The sequence below is a fragment of the Buteo buteo genome, chromosome 4, assembly GCF_964188355.1.
Source record: "Buteo buteo chromosome 4, bButBut1.hap1.1, whole genome shotgun sequence".
In the NCBI taxonomy this organism is placed as follows: Eukaryota; Metazoa; Chordata; class Aves; order Accipitriformes; family Accipitridae; genus Buteo; species Buteo buteo.
Window position 1 is genome coordinate 30,929,454 of NC_134174.1, and position 21,400 is coordinate 30,950,853.

Sequence of the window (21,400 nt, forward strand, 5' to 3'; positions counted from 1 at the left end):
CGGGGTGAAACATCCCGGCCCCGGCCGCCCCCCCCTTCCGTGGGCATGCCGTACATCGACACGGGACAGGAGCCTGTCAGAGAGGCACACGAGGTTCTTAACAGTATTCGTCCGTGTTTTATTACGTGAGGGCACAGGGAGTAACAGCGGGCGGGAAACAACACCGACGGCAGAAACGACCAAGCAGCTGCTGAGCTCTGGCCAAAAACGGAACCGGGCCGCGTCGGGGGTTTCCTCTTCGCAGCAAGCTTGTGGCTGCAGAGCTGCCAGAGGCAGAGCACGCTGCGGGTCTACGGGCCTGGAACGGGCGAGGCTGCAGCTCCCAGCAGGACAGAAGGGGGAAAAAACCCCAAGGACACAAAGATGGTGCCTTTTTTTTTTTTTTTCCATCATAGTGAACAACACAGGATGGAGTAACCTTTCAGCTATAATTTTTTTCCCCTTTAAGACAGCATTAACAGCAGAAGGCTGAAGGAGGAGTAGTGGAGATGTTTTGTCTCCATGGCTGAAATCTGACCAACTCTTTCAAAGACTGAAGTTTTAAATAAAGGTTGCATTTGTCTCAGTTATCATTTCAAAAGCAGGCTGAACTGCTAAGAGTAAGCATAAAAGACTAAGCTTCATGCCTCTAAAACAGCATGTGCATAAGACAGATTTTTTTTTTTTTTAGTATTTAAACATGCTGTAGGCAGAATGCCTTACTTGTTGGTCTTTTGGTTTTTTATCATCCTGCTGGTCTTGCACTGTGATGGAAAAGTCGTTCTTGCATGTATGGCACACAGCAGAAAAATGAGCAGTTGAAGTACAAAAGATTTCAAACCATCCCTAATACAACTCAGCAAACCAAAAGAAAGTGAGTATTCCAAGATGCAAGTCAAACTTCCAGATTCACACTGTTCAATACAGACATTACGAACACTTCAATAACTTCTAGTACAAACGTATTACTACCAATCTAGAAAATATAAAAGCTCTGGGAACACATTCTGATGGTCAAAGTTTTCTACCACCATTTTAGCAATAAGTATAAACAATGGCTTTGCCTTCCTAGCTACATTGTCCAAGTTCAAGTATAATGAAGCACTCATTTTAATAACAAAACACCCCACATTTACTCAGCTTACAATCTGAAATGAACAAGGATATTTTAAGATGAATAGAGCCACTCTCCATCAAGCTTTTGTTTCAAAAGTCATCATTACATCATGGAGAAAACCATAGCACAAAAGCGACATTTTCCCATACATGACCAACTTCAGCCATTTGGGTCAGTAAGGCAGCAAGCGTGAAGACAACAATATTCTGCTGGTAGGAATAAAAGCTCCTACTGTGCACACTTGCCACCCACACCCCAAATTCCAGTTTGGCATTCATTACAGTAAAAAAACCCCAAATATTTCTGTTGTCTTAAAAATGTATTTTATGATGACAAATGTCCCAGCCACAAGTCACTTTTCTTTCATATGCAAGGTACAGAGAAAAACATGAGTCATGCGTTTTTATTTTTGGATACCCAAGAAGAATGTATAGTAGGAAATCAAAGTTTTTCTGCTTTTAATCTACTTTGTAAGAAAAGATTGCCCCTCTCCAGCACTACTGGCTTTTCACATGCATAGTCTAAAGCAACTGAAGTGCCAGTTAATGGAAAAGTTAGCTTCAAATGTGAGAAGTTTACTGTAACATTCTGATATTGCAAATACACCACCTTAACTGAAGTGTTTGACACTCAAACACTTGTGGTATTTCCTCCATAAATGAATATAGAGATAGCATGTCATTAAACTAGTTGAAATCCTATATAAAACAATGGGCATAGCATGCTAAATAAATTAGGCTAAAGCTAGCATAAAAATTAATTGCAAGACAGTTCTAAGTAGTATGTGATGCATGGCTTTGTTTTCCCTTTTGTCTACAAGACACATGCACACTTAATATTTTGATTCTCTAATGTTAGAACAAGCACTTCAAGGATATGCATAATTTTGAAAAAAAATAGCCAAGACAAGTAGTAGAAAATGCATTTTATTTATATGGAAAAGGCTACATTTAGATTTGTAAAAGGTCTGTGATAGTGTTATGTTGCCCACATGTCAAAAATCAGTTGTGAATAGCAACAAAACGATTATGTATCTTTCTACATAGCAGTGCAATTAGTTCACATTGCAATAAAATTAAGTCAAGTATGCAACAGAATCAAAAACAAGTGTTTCTCCATAATCAGCGTACAAAGAATTACAGTGCAAAGATCATTCTAGGTTTTAAGAAATCTGCAGTCAGTTTTTAGAATATCCTAACAGGTGGGATACTCCAGTTACTTCATTACTAGCAGTTGTATCTTGTCAATACTGTGCACAAGCAAGTAAGTCTAAAATGAAATGACTTGCATGGTAAATAAAATATTTAGTCTATACAGTAAAAAAAAATACAAATTATATAAGTGAACTAACAAAATGAAATTTGAACACACTTATGAAACGGACAATGTACCTTAAGGACACACATACAGTATTCGTCGCGTAAAAACAGCTACTTTTCCAGCAAAAAGAATTTGGTTGCTTTACAACTGCATTATGGATCTCATAGTCTGAAGATGTAGATGTCCAACTCTTAAAAACCATAATAAATGTCTTCTGCAAAGCATACAAAGAGGATAAATATTCTTATCACAGTCATAAGGTTATTTTTGGAAGTTTGTTCTCCCTTGCTCCAGAAACACACTTACATGGGTGAAAAAAATTCAAGGGGCATCATGATACATTGAAACAGTAAACTGTGCTCCATTTCCTTCTAATTTTGAAAAAAACCTAGAATTTACAGTACTCTGTGGTATATGAAAAAGTCTTCACAAGTTTACATTGCATATTTCTGAGTCCATTCTCTTGCATGTCTGTTGTATCTGTACGTGCAGAAAGAAGGCATTACAGTGAAGAGCTGTTAGTGATACATTGACAATGGCCACATATTTACTTAATACAGATGTTATTGAGCTTTTCACCTCTTAGCATTAATTCAAATAACATTAAAATAGTCTAAAAGCCAAGAAACGTATATCCACTGTACATTCGGTTTCTAAGGTTACCTATCAAAGCTATTTAGACTCAAACTCAAGACCAATCTCACAGGTTTGTATTAAAATGCATATCATTATGCATACTTAATTTGCATTTCACAACTGGTTCCCTTATTTGTACCTTAACAGGAATTTGTTGTCAATTACTCCTAAATGTGTATGCTGTTAACACAGTCTGACAAAGTTCATGCATTTTAGTTGCATATAATTCAGTATAGTTAACTGGGTTTGGAAAAGGTGGGGATAAAAGGCACAGTGATTTTTTATCTCCATTCTGCACTTCCATCTGCATTTCAGAACTTGAAAGGAAAATTTTCTGAAAAGCATTTTTTACTAGATTTTAAGTCTTGGGTCTTTTCCTTCTGGTATGAAGCTGATTAGCACTCCCAAAGGTAAACGTCCTTAGAGAGTCAACAACTTCCCCTCTGGTCCTTGCATTTGTTACATTCCGCTCTTCAGACTAGATTCACTTTCTTCTGGGTTCTCCAGACAAAACGCTGACAAGTTTTAAATCCATTTCTTAAGATAAGTATAGCAACTCATGTATTGGTTTTCTTCTTAAGAATATGCTACCATACAAGTCTTCAGATTTTTACTTATACTAATACACCCACAGATAAATGCTCAGGGGTAACCAGCCATACCTTCCATTTCCTAAATCCAAGATGAGATTAAAATATTTAATAGGAGAACAGCATAAGAAGATAAAGCTATAGTCAAGGCTACAGGTTGTCTCACTTTCTCTAGCAATGATTAAATTTCGAGTTTTGGAGATAGAGAAATATCCCTTATTCCCTTCCTTCACAAACAGGAGGCACAATAGCTGAAATTGCTATTAAGGTAGTGGGTAGACAAAAGCCGAGACACAAATGGGGAGCAGCCAAGGCACAAGATCCTCAGCTTGAACACTATCTGCTTTGCAGTACAAGCTACAGAGTTCAAGAAGTGGGTTACATGATTTGATTGCATCAGACATCGAACTGTCAGAAAAGGGCCATTTTAATAATTCTTACTCTAGGGAGAGAAATAATAGACCATAGACTTCCATGTAACTTCTACATCACTTCTGCTCTATCCAGTCCTCAAGGTAAAAACAATACTCAAATCCTCATGGACCTGTATGTGTGATGAACCACAGGCTATCAGCATGCATTGCAAGGAGTCTTCAATGGCTCAGTACAAAAAAAATAGGTACCAAACAATTTCTCAATCAGTTAACCAGAAAGTCAAAAATTCTTTTGGATATCACAAACGTTCCACAAAATCTGAAGCAAAGAGTCTAACAATTAAAATAGTTAACAGCAAGATTACCAAAAAGCAGCTTAAGTACCAAGGATAAAAAGCCTGCCCCAAACTAAATCTATAACCTTTTCCAAAGCTCGAAGAAGTCAGATAAACAGTGCTGGTTAGGCCATCTATGAACATGCTGCACAGCTATGACTATTTAATTTATTTTCAAGGCCACCAGAAAATTTGTGGCAGATTCATTTTGAGGAAGGTTATTCCATTCTTGGCAAACAAGGACTGGATGTATTTGGAAAACCTTAGAGACTCCTACTCCTCATTACTATCCTAAATTGATCTTGTGTTTCAGTCTGTCTTAATCCCACACACACCTAGAAAATCCACAGGTGCTAAAACCCTGTTACAGAAGACAGCTCAGGCCATGCTGATAGACTGTGGACTACATCCTGGATTGTGCTCAAAATGCCTAATAGCAGCAGAGTTCAACAAATCTCCCAGTGGTAAGCAAAATAGTATTTCCTTCCTGGATCACTGATTCTGTAACTTTTCCCATGCATAAAGTTTTTAACGTTTGTAAGCCCAAGAGAAGCAGGTGGCTGATATATCAGCAGAAAGCAGCAATGATGGAAGAATCTTACACAGGTAGTATTTCCTCCAAGGAACCCTTTGGAAATCACGCAGTCTAATCTGTGGAATAGAGGGCCTGAGCTTCCTGCCACCCACAACTGCAACAAACTCTTAAGAAATCAATGCATCACTTTGCTTAGATATCCGCAGAGGCCACTATTCAAAGTTCTGGTGCTCAAAGAAATCACTCGAGACAGGTAGCAGTCTGGAAAGAAACATCACTATGCCAAAGCACCGGGCTTGCTAGTGACCTCTAAATCCTGTCATCTGACATTGTGAGGGTTCAGCCGTGTGTGTAGTTGTAAGAGAGCATTTCAAAACCCTCCTTAGGAGTGATGTACAACAAGAAGTCAGCAAGCCTTAACACTGAACTTTGGAAAATCCAGGTGGTTCCATACTGTAAGTAAAAGACCCCAGAATAGATGTTCCAGTCAGTATAGTACTTTTAGAGTTAAAACTTCTCAAATGGAAATCAGGTTTGGTCCAGAAGTATGTAATACCTCCGTTATGTGCTGTCCATGTTACCTTCCCAAAATCAGAAACTTCCTGCAAGTTCTACAGCTGTTCCAGAAAGTAAAAAAAAAAGGTTCTTTTTCTCTGTAAGATGCTGCAAATTGCAATGTGACAATGGTTCTTAGCACTAAAAAGAGCTAAATATTAGTCTATCCTACATTTAGAAAATGGTGTCAAAAACATGTTTGTTGTTCACACCTAACATCTTACTAAAGGCACAGGTTTTACAACCAGAGGATCACAGTAGCAACAAATAACTCATATTTGGGAAATGATTTTTCATGCAATGAATATAAAGATGAAACACAAAAGTGTGAACGTTTTATGCAACTAAGTACAAAAAATTAGTAAGTACCCAACAGTTGTGTATGCCTACAGTTTTCTGCTTGCCATTCCACTGATCGATATTTTCAAGATTTAAAAATGTAATCCTGTACAAATCTATGAAAAATATCTTTAAAAGTTAAGATAAAAGGTGCATAGCAGATAACCACCTGCAAGTACCACACACACAATTATGTATATGTTATACTCACTTTTCCTTGTCTGACTTGTAGATCTGTGCAATATCCGGTACTAAAGGATCATCTGGATTAGGATCACAAAGTAAGGAGCATATGGACAATAAAACTAAACAAAAGAGACACTAGATTAAACAAGTTAGTTTGCTTTATTTCTATAATCCTTTAATATATTCCAGTACACTGAAGGAGGGTGGTAGAAGGGAGATTGGGAAGAGAATGCATATTAGTATTAAGCTTTCACATAGCAGTTCTGCTCAGAAATGCTTATACAGCATCATTTTTCTAGGTCCTAAGTAAACAACACCTGATACTAGCCTAGACAACCTGCAACCCATGGACCTGTACCATTTGTAATGATCTCCCTCCCGTGTTTTAACCTATAAACGTTAAACAAACCACAGACTACACAGTTACATATAAATGTTTGATCAAACTAAGCCCTTCCATCTACAATTATTCTTCTCCACTTCTGTGCTGACAGTTATTCTCTCCTTCATTTGAACATTTCACTTAATTTGATATAAGTGTGACTTCCATTTTGGGAAAATACTTCATCAGCATTATATGCAGGTATTCACTTATAATTCCATATTCATTTCCTGGGATTGAACCAAGGCTGTTTGATTTTTTCTAACATTTTCAGTCCATACCTTTCAGGAAATTTCTATTTTTATACTCAGAACTAATATGAATGCAAAAGTACACAGTTAAACAATTCTAAACATGTTGTGAAAGGGAATTTGATGCTATCATAAGAATCTGCTGTAGAATAGGATTTTTTTCCTTACTTTGTCTTGTTACCAAAGAGCCCAGACTAACACCTACTTCAGCTGTAGCAAGTTCGACCACTTCATACTGACATATTTCATTTTACTAAGTGCCAAATACATCAGTAATACTAAAAAAAAGGGGTTAGAATACTCGGTCACACCAATCAGAGTTGCTATCAGTATGTTTTAATCCTTTGATACAGTAAAACAAGAACTACAAAGGAGAAATTTCCATGAGGCACTGAGCTAATTTCCAGTTATATGAAATATACAATGTGCAAGCACTTTAAAAACACATCAAATGAGAACACATAAGACCACCAGACTGCTCCGCTTTATAACTGAAGGAACGCTCAACAAGTAAAGGCACAGAGAAGTGCTGAAGATCTAAAAACTTAAGTTTTCAGTTGTAAATGCCAGCTGTTAAACATGATGTAAGTGCCAAATTTCATTTGCTAAATACCTTCTAAATAACTAGAAACAAGACAATTGTTGCTCAGCAATAAAACAACCAATTTCTGTGGAAAGTTGATACCAACTACACACAGGAGTAATTCATGTCTTCAGCAACTACTTCAGGAAACAGTATTAAACTTAGATTTTATTTAGCTTGTGAGATTACTGCATGGGGTCATTGTGCATGAGCAGAAGTTGCTTTTCCAAGGAGGTATAGCAATTGCACTTGCACAGAGCAATTTCCATTGGACAAAGACTAACAATTTTTAGCTTGCTTGTACACCAAATGCATTGACACTGTTCTGAAAAAAGACATTGTTTAGAGAGCTCTCAAGCACATAAGCAAGATGTGATACTGTTTAATCTTGAGTCACAGGAGAACCTTCTGTAATACGACTAAGAGTGTGCCTAAGCATTTTGAAGATGGGTGAGAAAAAACAATGATAGCACTCACATTTTGAGCAGCCTTTGGAGACACAAAATGCCTACAACAAAAGAACTGCTTAATTGTAATCTTAATGTTCAAAAAAATCTACACTGTTCAATGTGAGAAAGTTTAAGTACAGGACTAGAATATGTTAATAAATCTTTTACTGATGATTTTGAAAGCAGCTACATTTTAAAATATTCATCTTGCAGAGGAATGCAAACTAGAACAATTTATCTCATTTTAAAATAAAGTGCAATTAAGACCTTAGCCCACACAAGGATGCTCAGGCAACCCAAAGAGCCATCAATAAGCAATCAGGTAAGCCCACACATGTCAGTATGAGGGTTTTCCATTTACATCCAAATTCATTTGATTTTGAAGCTCTGCTCACCAGTTTCTCCTCAGTTCTGCATGCACAGTCAGCTACAATACAGAAGCTGCATTTCAGGCTAATTGGACATTTATTATCTTACCCAGCTTGTTTTAGAACATTTCTTTGCCATGCACATAATATTTTATGTAATGTGATGCTCCAAATAAACTGTGCAAGATTTTGGATCACAACAAGAATTCCAATGGAATTTGCCACTTCTGTAATGTGCAGGATAAATGCACTGCCACCTTTAGTGCCGTTAATACACACAAAAGCACCATGGCAGTGTATGCAATTTCATAAATACATTAGCAAATCTGTGAGTTTACCTTTAGATACAGTCAGAGCTGGTGACCATTGCGATCTCAGGATATCAAGACAAATACTTCCATTACTGTTTATGTTTGGGTGGTATATTTTTGTTGTAAAAGCAATCTGGAATAAAAAAATAAATAAAAACCAAGTAACATCAAATTATGTTTATTATGTTTGGAATCCTTAACATTGTACTTTCAGGTCCAGTCATACTAGATCTGCCAACACAATTTATTGTACACTTTTGTCTGTTCATCCACTATGAACGTGTATCCTATTGCTGGCCTTTGTGGTTTTAACTTCCAAAATTAAGCCTCAAAGAACTAAGACACAAAAACAAAGCTTTGACCAAAAAAATTGCATAAGTTTTGAGAGAAAGGACTTACCTTTGGTGGTTTGAAAGGATAGTCTGTTGGAAAGTGTACTGTGAGAAAAAATACTCCCCCTTGATATGCACTATCAGGCTGGGGAAAAAAACAAAACAAACAAAACACATTAATATATTGCAGTTATTTTGGAGCTTCCCTTCTGAACATAGACAACCTCCCAAAGCTGCGAGTATCTTAGAAAATCCATTTTCTCCCCAGTACACAGCCCATATTATGGGCTGTGTACTGGGAAGGCACAGCAGGAAGCGAAACCTCCCACTGGCCTACAGATCTACAGTAGAGCCAACCAGGGCTACTACTCTAGTAGCGCAGTGCAGCTACTGAGTGCTGCCCTTCTTGGGGAAAGAAAGGGAGGGAGCAGTGTTTGACTGGTGAACCTACAAAACTGCTGATCCACCAGCTCCACCGCACCAAGGGGAATACAAAACCCAGAGCAGGTCTTCCAAATCCTGTCTCCGTGCAACACCACAGCTGCTCTGATCCTCCTCCATCCTTAAGCTACAAATATACTTACCTTAAGAAGAGGTTTCTCTTTGCAGATGCAAAGAGTAGGATTTTCCAACATAATTCAGTTGATCATGATGACATCAGGGAGTTTTAAAACACACAACATCTTTGTGACCTGTACAAATCTGTGAACATGCATTTTGTTAGAGAACATGTGCACAGGTTTACGTCCAGGTTGCACACAGTTAATAGATAGAAATAACTTTGTTGCAGTTATCTGTTGAAGAAACCTTTCATTTTTATTAACTAGAAAAGTGAGGAGAAAAGTCTCAGTGCTAAATGACAGAGAGCAGTGCTGCCATTTCTGATTAAGAGAAGGAGAAGAAAACCTTTCTCATTACTCGGTAAGTTTAAAACAGCAACAATGGAACTCAATCTCAGCAAAGCTGCAGAAGATCAAGTTTTTGGGTTTTCTTATGGAAGCAAAGGCAGATTGTTTTTTTAAATAAAATGTTTACCTTGGAAATGAGCAAAAATTACATTTTTAGAGATGAATATAAGAGGTAAAGTCACAAACGGTCCACCAAGACATGTCGTCTTGCACACTCAAAATGCAGACAGCGTTGCAACGTAAGGCAGGTTATATATAGTATTGCTAAGAAGTCAGCATTAGGTAACATCAGAAGAGATTGCCGCTGTACTTCCAATTACATTTGAAAGGACTGCTTGCACGCGTACTAAATGATTTGTTGAAGCTAAAATAAGCTGAAGATGAGACAAGTTCAGTGTCAGACAGCAGGCAAAGTAGTCACACTATGTTTTATGAGTAAGGTATGTAAAACAAATTGATGATGCCCACAGACAGGAGAAGAGGTTACCCTACTTCCAGACATAGGAAGTGAATTCTGAAGGCAAGCTTCAGTTCTATGCTTCCCTCAGGCCATCAGGAAACATACAGGATGTGCATCCCTATTTCGTTATGTTATCAAGAAAAAGGATTAATATCCTGATGGTGTTCTTTTCTCATATCTCAGCAGAAACGGCTGAGAAAGGTTGGCAAGAGATGCTCATTCTTATCCTTAACTAGAGAAATCTGAAGAAACCGAAGCAAAGAAAAGAGTATTTTCCACTACAGAATATGAAAGGTGAATTGCAAGCTGGAAGAAAAAATGGAATTTAAGTTGGGATTTACGTTGCTAGTATTTCCCTTGCTCAGGTTATCACAGTCATTCAGGACAAAGACGTTATTGGTGGCAATCAGCACGTAAGCTTTTGTTAACTCTTAACTTCTCTGCTGTTTTGCCATTCACCTTTAAGCAGCACAGAAGGGCAGGGGTTAGAATGACTTTGTATGTGAAAGAACACTTGTTAAAGAAAAATGGCAAAAGCATTAGTATCCTACAGAAAAACTTGCCACAATCACTTCAGTTGCTGCTGGGCCATTGACAAGTTGGACAACAGACTCCAGCACTGGCAATTCAGTAACCGATCTTTCATTGCGTCAGAGCAGCTGTGCTGCAAATGCAGAAATAGTCTGAAAGCAGACACAATACCACTTTTCTCTACCATGTGATACTGCATCTTAATGGATTAAGTATTGTCTCAAAATTTCAGCTTGCACAGTGATTCAGCTGACCATCTGAACTAGAAACTCTTCTTTCCAAATTAATAAGTCCAAAAGGAAAACACTAGGAATACAAACTCCTTACCATGATATGAATAAACACCTCTTCCCTCAGGTCATGTTGTTCTTTATTCTTTTTGCTAAAACCCTTTTCAGTTTCCCTTTAAAACTTTCTGTTCTTAAGCTTTATTGTCCTTATGTCATTTCCTTGACAAGAGTCATAAATGGAGTCTTTAGAGATCTCCCTCAACCCAAGGAAAGCAGGCCTTTCTCACAAAGAAACCAAAAGTAACCACAACTGCTGGCCTACAGTTCGCAAAAGCCATCTGTTTTTGCCAGAGCCACATTACAGCCATCATATAGGCTCTATCTAAAAGCCCCCAAAATCACCCTGTGCAACTCCACTCTTGTTTACAGTTACCAACTTTAACACTGGATTACACCCACTCTTCCTCCTTTCAGATGGATGACTCTTCCAGAATTGATCACATTTGAAAAGCAAGCAAGCTTTTCACTTTGCAGCCCACATCACCAATTCAAACATTGCAGTTGACTGATTAAGCACCCCTAACTTCATGAAGGGGGATGTTTGAACAGTTACAGAAAGAAACTAGTACCAGACTACTAAGAACAACAATACCACCCTAAATCTTTAATCTATACACAGCACAGCTGAATTTGACTGCCATGGTTACAGAAACCCAAATGAATCCTTCTGTAACAAAAAGGGAAACAAGGTCTACTTTCTAATGGGCATGAATTATATACTTACAGGTCCCATAATTGTTGCTTGCCAATGAAACACTGAAAGTCAAAAAGATACAACAATTAAGACATTTTCTGAGGTTTTCGTAACTGGAAAAAGGTCAGCTGTGACAATGTATTGTGAAGAGCTTACAGTCATCTCCAACAGGTCCGGCAGAACAGTGGGCCGGTGGGTCTCGCTGCAGATCACTTAGTTCCTGTAAGAAACACACAAATATTTGAAAGATCTCTACACAAAAATACACACCACTCAGCAGCATCACTTCAACAGTAAGAACACAAACAGGTTTTATTAAATAGACCTGTGATATTTTTAAATAAATCAATACTTGAAATGCCCATTGATACTGAAAGGTTTTTTTTTGCCAGATAAGCCTGCAGCTAAAGACAACATTGTGCTATAAATTAATATCTGAAAGTATTTAAGAGTTATAGCCAAGTTCATAATAAGCTGGATGTACTCAGGTAGACAGAAAAAAGAAATTAAATGAAGGGTTTCTTGATTTGTCTGTAAACTCACTGCTTAATTTAGAAATTTATGTGCTAATCTGACTGTTCTTTTAGCTTTTGATTTGTAATTTACAAAAGTTTCTTGTATTGGCCTAATCTATGTACAGTAGCTGAGTTAAACTAGCTCATAAAATGCTTGCAGTCTGCCTAGAGATGATATATGAACATAACAAAGTTTTCTAAGTAAACTAGAAAGTAAAGGAAAAAACATTAGCTCTACACCCTATTTAACATACCTTGATTTAATTCCCTGCATGCTTTTTTTTCAAAATGACTACTGAAAAACTCCCAAGAAAGTTGAAATTTAAGAGAAGCATTCAGAGAAGCTTTTGCAGGTCAACTGATCTATTTCTCTTGCAGAAGTCCACACAGTCCCAAATAATTTAAAATTATTATTCAATTACTCAAAACCAGCTCAGCTTTTCATCTGATTTATGATCACTGTATCAAATGCAAAGCAAGACAGGCATTAATGTTGGTTCATTTTTCTTGTTTAATTCAATATACTACTTTTGATGCCTGAAATTTTACTGTACTAATAACAAACAACTTTTTCCAATTCTAAGCTGATAGGAACTGTGCTGCAGTAAGTTTAACAATTATGTATAAATACTTCCATTGAAATAAGCTAAAAGATATGTGCTAAACCACTGTTCCTAAGTCACTCAATTACTCAAAACACACATTTAAGTCAACAATAAACATAAGCAGGTCTGCAAATATCTCCTTTAGTTTAACTTAAGGAATAACAGTGAAAACATTTCTACTCAAAATCATTAGTCAAGACAACTACTTCCAAAATCAAGGTTTAAATTGGAACTAAGTTTAACTCAGGTGTAGAATTTGTGTACGTAGTGTGATCAGACCTTATGTAAATTTGAAGGGTTTAAACTCTGTGCTTCTCAACTGCTGTGATATATTTATCCATTTATGACATCCAGTAAACATTTCAACTCACACACTACTCTCTTCAAGGGACCCAATTTACTATGCATGTGGCACCTAAATTCAGGCACACTTCTTACAGGTCCATACTCGGACCTTAATTCAAAGAAAGGCACTGCAACGTATCTTCGTCCAGTTAATACAGTAATGTTACTACTTGCTCTGAAGTCATTCCTCACAGTCCTTCCGATTTAAAACAAAAGAGACAGTTCTTTCATATAGTGAAATAGCTCAGGTTGCCAACTAGTGTTACCCGTCTGCCCTTAACTTTATTCTATTGGTGAAATTGTACACTGGTCCAGAAACAGCACTCCGGACTAGACTTTGACTAATAAAGGCAATAGCAAAACACTTCAAAAGCGCAGTTCCCTTTTTAATCGGAGGATTCAAATTTCACCAAGGGAGTGATACAGAGAACTAGTAATCCATGCAAAGCCAAGTCATTGCCAGTACACGAAGGGAGTCAACAAGTCTCAAGTTTCCAGGAGTCACGGGAGTTGTAACAACCATTACCAGCAGCAGAGCTGTTACAGCCACTGTCTACTCTAATTTGCAACTCAAGATCTAACCCAACAAGAGAAGATTAGGTCTTGTACACACACTTCAAAAAAGCCAGCTAGACGACACTGTTAGCCAAAACAGAGAATTCAAAGCCTAAAAATCATACATTTTATAGCAGTCATTGCTGACTACTAAATTAAAGGCAACGATGGGAAAAATAAGTAGCTTAAACTCTTCTGAAAGTCTCTAAAATATATGCAAACATTCCTATATGCATATGCAAACTACTAGGCAAGCACTTAATTTTGGAGTCGCAAGTCTATAACAGCACCCTCATTTGCTAGATGCTTTCTTCAAGATCTTTACATACCCCAAACCCACACAAATTGGTTTTCTTTCCTATGTACACACATACTTCAGAACTGGCAGGAACTGGGGAAGGCTCCTTAGGTATACACTTTCAATTTGTTTCAGCTAAAGGCACTATTCAACTTCATATTGTTAATTATGCTGTTTAAGCTTCATATTCAAAGCAAAATTATCTGCAGAGCTGTAAGATTTAGGCTTCAAGCTTTCCTACATCTTTTGAAATGGTGCAAGGAGATAGTCAGAATGTCCCCGAGTCAGACTGATTTCCCAGTGTCCAGAACTAAACACTGCAGAACAGTTGTGATGATTCTCTAAAGTAAGTATGTGTAAAAAAACCTGCTTCATGAATTTACATATTCACAAAAGAATGAGAAGTTGAATACAAGAATTCTCTATACAAAACAGCAAAGATGCTCTTCACAAGAAGCCCAAAACCTTGCTTTGTCAAGGGACAAGGCTGAAGAGTTACAAAGCACAATGAGCTGAAACCTCATTAAGAAGTGCAAGAGAACAGTATGTAAGGCATTACGCAGTCAACACTAAAGACTTCCCATAATTTTAAGTTAATTGGTTCCAGCAGCTTTGTCCATGTTTTATGGATTGTCACCATGTAGCTGCAAGATGCAGGTTGGGTTACTTCAAGGCCTTGTCTATACCAATATTTTTAGTCACTGGTATAGAAAATGCTGGTGCAAGACTTTGATGTACATAGGCTAACAAACAGGATCTATAACTCAAAGCAGTGCAGATTCAGTTTCTAAAGTGCACACCGGTGCAACATCTTTTATGAGAATACACAAAACCAAAATTTTGTCTGCAAGAGATGCAAACAGAATTATCAGTTATTTCAAGCACCGGTGAATGTCACAGCATAAAAGCATCTATCAAGAACTCTAACACATGCCACACTATTGCAGTGCAGCCAGGATAAACTTGTACAGAGAAAACAACTAAGCTGAGGACAGTGGTAGGAATAAATCTTCTAATCCTCTCAAACACAGAAAATATTAGAGAGTAGAATAGAATACTGTTAATTCTATGCTTCTAACTGGTTGCAATGAATGGGTGCTACAGCAAACTATTTCCCCTGTTTGTAACTACTGAGAAGCAGCCAAGCACAAAAGTAAGCAGGATCTGTGACCAGATGTAGCTAATAAAGGAATATTAGCATAATGCTACAAACGCTAAGCAACAATTACTGGAGATGGACACAGCAAAGCCTCCAAATTGTCACCTTTCATTGCACCACATGCTGTAGAATAGCTCTGTGGGCAGCATGAAGCAAAAATTAAAAAATCAAGTTTAACATGTAAAACACACGCTATGGTAAGCTATAAATGCTGGAAATATTTCTGAATGTGCAGACTAGTACTCATTGTCAAAGTATAATACAGGATGTATTTCACAAAAGTATAAAGTCAGTGAAAACTGGAAGGCCAGTTTAACACTTACACGCTTTATTAGCAGTCAGGCTTCTCTCCTAAAAAGCTACTGGAACAAGACTGTGGAAGATACTTTGATAACAAGGACATAAATATTCTCAGCAGAGTACTCATGGACACTCAATGGCTATGAGCATGAGTAGTAACAAAAAAAAGCCCTTAAAATATCTCCTCTTTTTCAGTTAAAAAAAAAAAGTCAGAAATGCAGACTATCAGAATACCAAAAAAACTGCAGTCAGCATCACTAAAAGCTATTTTAATTCTCTAAGTGACACAAAACCACAATCAGAGCCCTTTTCCATGCTGTTATTTAGAATACAGGTTTTTATATTTGCCAGTGATGTTCTTCATTTCTTGCACAAAATGCACTGTAGACCACAGACTCATTTCCTACCAACTCCATGTATACACTGCTGCTGTTGTATTAATGCTGTTTGGAACCATCTGTCAAAAAAAAAACCCAGCAGTTATACTTAGACTAAGTTAAAGGATTCTCTGTTCTTCATAAATTTGGTAAATGTAAAGCAAATATTTATCTTACTATTTCTCTATATAAAGGTAAGTCTTAGGAATAAAGTATATATTCGATTTTTATACATTGTTTTAATGCAAAAAATATTGTTGTGATATCACAGCTTATGTTTTGAAAGCTAATTAAAACATTTTATATTACGGATCCACAAAAGAAGTTTCCTCAGTATGGTTATTACCATCCAAAGACAGCATGTGACTCAACAGTTTAAACTCTAAACCTAAACTACAAATATTGATAAAATTTTATTTACTTGAGTAGATTTACAGTAACAAGTTATTTTCAACATAAATATTCAAGTCCATATGCTCTGTTAGTCTACACATATATGAAACACATACTGAAACAAACAGACATTTAGTTCATTGACATATCTAAATATTTGAATGCTTCTATTCTTACTGAGTTGTAGGAAAAAAACAATCAAGCACTATGTACAAACAAGATAAAAAACAACAGCTATTTTTCTCTTTAACTGGTTTCAAAATCTCTTCTGCACTCTCTTCTAAATCCAGTTTTTTTTATGCCTATAACAAAAGTAAATACCAGTTTTGTACTTTAAAACAGCCTGAGCCATTAACAAGCACATCATCAACCCCCCAGTAACACTAGAGGAGCACCCAGAAGTACAGGATTTATGATGAAAACAATCTCCTCAACTGCAATACTGAACTAACAGGACAGCAAACTCACAATTAGATATGTAAAAAAAGAATTCAGAAAAGGAATCTCAGAAAAATGGTTCTGCATAGGACACACGGGCAGAACTAACCTACGCACTAACTTGCATAACCTGACAGCCTGAACTATTTTCTACTTTGCAGAAAAGCCACGGTGTCTCAATTTCCAGAGGTGGTAACAATAGTCTTCTTTGCACAATATCCCTTCCCAACTAACATCTACACTATTTGTTTTGTTTTCATAATTTGCAACATCTGGAATTTACAATGCCCATAAAAACATGTGCTCTTCTTTCACTGGTGCATCACAGACTACAGAGAAGCAGCTCCTGCCCCAAGGAACATCTATTCTATATCGCACACAGAGCGCAGCCTGAAGTTTTTGACAACGCAGGAATGTAGTGCCTCTCTGATGCCATGGCAAAGCAAAGCACTGACAAGGTAAACTAACACAGGCTCCTCAGCTTAAGATGAATAAGAATCCCCTGTCTGAGATTCTCTGAGGAACTCGGAGATGAATTTGTCATGGAGGCGGCACTGACAGCTGTGCTTGCACAGCAGGGCTTCATGTCCTCACTGCTCTTCCACTTGCAGCACTAAGCTGAACATACTTTCATGTGCAGTGATCAGCTTGTTCATTGGCTATTCAGTTGCTCATTTTTTAAGGCAGCTCCCAAGTACAATACATCTTTCCATTACTATAGTCTTGAAGTCCACACGCTGTCCTCCTTTGAGGAGTCCCTCAAGGCTGATCAACGAAAGACCAGATGCAATGACACAGATCACAATGGCAATACTATTTAGAAATTGGAGTCCCAACTGGTATGAGACAAAATATGCTTACTAACATTTCTACATATTACCGCTTTTCTTCCTTTGTATGTGCTATCATCCTGAACACAGAAATTATCAAAATTATTGTGAACAAACACCCAAGCTTGCCACCAGAACCCCTTAGCTGTGTTACAAGTACAATTCTGAACCACCAAAGCTTAACTTCAGACAGTATGTCTAGACTGACAAGCTCCCATGTAATACCATTGTGTTTTCTGGCAGCGCTTTGTTCTCCAAAGAGTTCCTCTAAGCACTTTGTGAAACTATGAAGTCCTTACAGCATTTCCTGTACTCCAGATCTTATCCCATACTACCCTTGAGACACAACATAGCTATCAACCTTTACAGCCAGCCTGAAATATCGGGAAGTTAGATGGGATAAATACACCATCACACAAATACATTTCATCTAGCATTAAACTTCCAGTTTTGTAATTTTCAGGAAAGCTCTACACAGGACAATGACATCAAGATAGTTTGTCTTTTTTAACTTCTCCCCTTCATTTTAACTTCCTATTTGAAACAATCCTATTTCCTTGCCACTTTCCTCTTCTACTGCTCCGGAGGCAGACTGCTGGCCAAATCCCTCTAGTAGTACTTTTTTCTTCCCCAAGAAAGGCAGCAGATAGTGATGAGGGTAGTTAATCAAAAAAAGAAAACTAGCAATAGTCATTTCTGCAGCAAAATAGAAGCAGGAGGTAACTAGTTTTGAATGTAATCTCAACTCTTCTGGTAGGTCCTTCCCCAATGTCTCTTCATGTTTTGGATAGAAGTTTTTGCATAAAATCAGGAAATCTTACACTACCTTGAAGTTGGCATCCTGGTAAGCTTTTCTTCATTTTTGAAGAGTAGAAACAGAATCTATTAGGGCTAACAGGATGAAAGATACTGTTTCTTAAATAGTCTACCCATAATTTCACATCTATTGAATACAAAGTTTTTAAATTCCCCACTAAAGAAAATTGTGGGTTTCCAATACGTATGGAAGTCTCTAAAGCAGGAAGAAAAGTTATGCAGTGAATGCGATAGGAGAAAAATAGAGAGAATAAACCTATTCTAGCAGGACCTCATTTGGAAGGCCACAAACTACCACTCCATCTCAAAAATACCAGAAGACCACCAGACATTTCCACTTTGTCTGTTCACCTTAGCAGAACGAAACTGAACGAGAGGAAAGAGAAGGTATTCAGAACAATCCTTTTCTTATAAACACAAGAGTAAGGAGATATTCAAGAAAAGGTGGGAAATTAAAAAGGCAACAAAAGGCAAAGCATTCCCATAATATGCAGAAGCATGACAAAGTAGAGAAAAATCACTGTAGTTATCTATTAATATTTGATATAAGGTTCAAATGTACCATTCACAACAAATATGTGATATGAAGCAACAAAAATCTCCCTTAATTGCACTACCTGTAAAGGCATAATGAGATTTGTAGCATGAGACATGACTACTGACTTCTAGTAGAAATCCATCCAAATAACTTTATATCTATTGTAGGGTATCCCAAATCTGCTCACTGCAGGGTTAACTGGTCATTATAGAATTCTATTTCTGTAATACCAACATTTTCCAACAGCAAAAGGGAATCCAGAACAAGAAATTACAGCACAGTCACAGAACCAGGATAGCACAAACACCGACTAAACATGGTGCATCAACAGCAACAAAATACCACGTATTCTATAACACAGCCAATGCACTAACATTAACTCAACTTCTATGTTTACCATCCGTAATGCTTTTTTTGTCTGTACTGTACAGTGACCAGTTAGGTCTTGCCAAACAAAAGGAATCTAGACGTTTACTTCAGAATTAAAACCTGACCATTCACAAATACCATCCAAAAACTCTACAACTGGGGTACATTCAAAGGTCATGTCAAGTACTGGGCTGACAGCACTTCCTAATGTGGAAAAAAACCCTCATGCACAGAGCTGACCAAGCTGTGCCACAACAGGAGTGCAGTATTTTGGCAACAGATGTTTTACTTACACCTCTACTAAAGATAACCCGTTAACACAACGTCGCCTTTCATCCCGTACTTCACAATCACACGCTCGGGAAATATCGCAGATGTTTTATTAACGACAGTTTAAAGCACTGACGGGGGGGGGGGCCTTCAAGAAGGTGAAGAGTCCCGACACCGCAAGGAGACCGACAGGAGCCACCCTTTTTCCACCTCACGACCAGGACAGCCGCGCCCCGCACCGGCCTGGGCCCCTCCGCCCCCTCAGGAGACCCCGCTGAGCCGCGGCCCGGTCCGGCCCGGCCCGCCGCCACCCCCCCCCGGGCAGCAGGAGAACGGAGGGCCCTCCCCGTCCCCCTTCCCGCGGCTCTGCGCCACTCACTTTCTGTATCCGCTTCAGCGCCATGGGAGAGCAGAGCGGGGCGGGCGGCAGCGGCGGCGGGAGCGCGGCCGGGGCGGGCGGAGGAGGAGCGGGCGGGTAACGGCATCCGCGCGCGCCGCGGAGGCGGGGGGTTGGGGAGGAGGGGGGAGGCGCGCGGGGAGGGCGGGTAGAGGGAAGGGAGCGCGGGGCGGGGCACGCGCGCGCGTTCGCCGGGCCCTTTGTGTCCGCCCTGCGCCTGCGCAGCCCCGGTCCGCTCCGCGGGGCGCGCCGGGAAGTGCAGTCCGCGGGGAGAGCGGCGGCGCTACTGCCCCCTGTCGGCCGGAGGTGCGCACCCCGTCCCAGGCGCGTCCGTGACACCGAAATGTTTTCTTTCTTTATATCGGCACGTAAAATTTGCTGCGTTTTGTGAGCGGACTTTGTTTCGGCCTCGTCCTCTCCCCCTAGCAATTCTGTGCGTGACCCGGAAACTAAAGTACCATTAGGCTGCTTCCGTTCGAAGAAAAGGCGTTTGAAGGTCGCGTCCTTTGCGGGCACAGCGAGGCGCGCAGAAGAGGAAAACTAAGGGAGTGGGGCTTCGGAGTTATAGTGAGAGCATATTTCTATGCATTCTGTAGCGTATGTCTAAATATTATAGTGGATATCATGTTTTTTACCAGCCGTGGAAAATGATTTGCCTGCTAGATGACTGCAAAAGTGAGATTTGGTAAATAATTATTAGAAATCTTATACTAACACTATGATTGAAACAATAGACAAAAGTATAGCCAAGCAATTAACTAGTAGAGGTAGTTACTTGTAAGTTTTGCAGTTCTTTGCTCTTATGACTAGGTGTTCCTGTACGCTAGATGAGAACAATGTTGAGACTGACCACATGTGATTGAAGCTGCGTTAAGCTTCAAGATCAAAGAACAAGGACAAGAATAAAGACTTCAAGGACAGCCAGCAAGAACTTCAAATGGGTCGGTGGTCACAAAAGCAGCCCTTCGACTCAAATGCATCCTTCATTGCGCATGATCGGATGTAGGCAGTACTAAGATAATCAGTTACAATTATTTTTATGTATATGTATCCTAATCTGATTAATATGCAATTAGTTTTTCTATATAACCTGTTAGTGCTAAAGCTGTAGTATGCACGCTAGGTGCACGCCCTGCGCATCCAGTGCTGCAATAAAGAATGCCTGCTTTCTAAAACTCCAAAATGAGTCTTAGAGAGTTTCTTTGACCGGCTTTTTGGTATCAACAGCACCTGCACCTGCGTTACCAGTAAAAGCCAGACATCGCGTTCATGATGCTGTACAAAAGGAACAGTAGAGGCGTGCTGGTTGAATAGGCTGTTGAGTAGGTTCCAGGCTAGCAAGTCCTTAATCAGGTACAGGACTCTGATAATGCTTTTTTTAAGCAAAGACTAGTAATTCTGATGTCAATACCTGAGTTTGCGAGGTTTAAGGCAGCCATCACTCAGAGGATATCACTCTTTTAGTTCGTCTCTCCACAACTACACAGGAGAGGGCTCGTACAACAGTATGTTCTCAGTGGTTTGCAGTGTCCCAGTAGCTCAGGGCGCTCCTTAGTAGCAGAGGATGACCGCAAGGTCACGCCCAGCCGAGATCTCCTCACAGCGACGCCCACCACCCGTTTTACACTTGCAGAGGTCTCACAGCCCACTCTACCCTCACTGAGGGTCCT

The 21,400-nt window shown here is 38.9% G+C and overlaps 1 protein-coding gene across 2 annotated transcripts; it reads right to left on the reverse strand.

Moving 5' to 3' along the window:
- Nucleotides 1–94: 94 nt before the first annotated feature.
- UBE2D1 (ubiquitin conjugating enzyme E2 D1) lies at nucleotides 95–19,862 on the reverse strand. Of its 2 annotated transcripts, XM_075025445.1 has the most exons (8): nucleotides 19,713–19,747; nucleotides 11,682–11,745; nucleotides 11,556–11,587; nucleotides 9,227–9,344; nucleotides 8,710–8,787; nucleotides 8,338–8,443; nucleotides 5,992–6,085; nucleotides 95–2,896 (listed from the first exon to the last, which is right to left on the reverse strand). In XM_075025445.1, exons 4-8 carry the CDS (start codon nucleotides 9,275–9,277, stop codon nucleotides 2,851–2,853), a joined length of 375 nt encoding a protein of 124 aa, XP_074881546.1. In that variant the 5' UTR covers nucleotides 9,278–9,344; nucleotides 11,556–11,587; nucleotides 11,682–11,745; nucleotides 19,713–19,747; the 3' UTR covers nucleotides 95–2,850. The 2 variants fall into 2 exon arrangements, with proteins under 2 accessions (XP_074881546.1, XP_074881545.1); XM_075025444.1 differs by lacking the exon at nucleotides 9,227–9,344 and having other exon boundaries at nucleotides 19,713–19,862.
- Nucleotides 19,863–21,400: the final 1,538 nt, after the last annotated feature.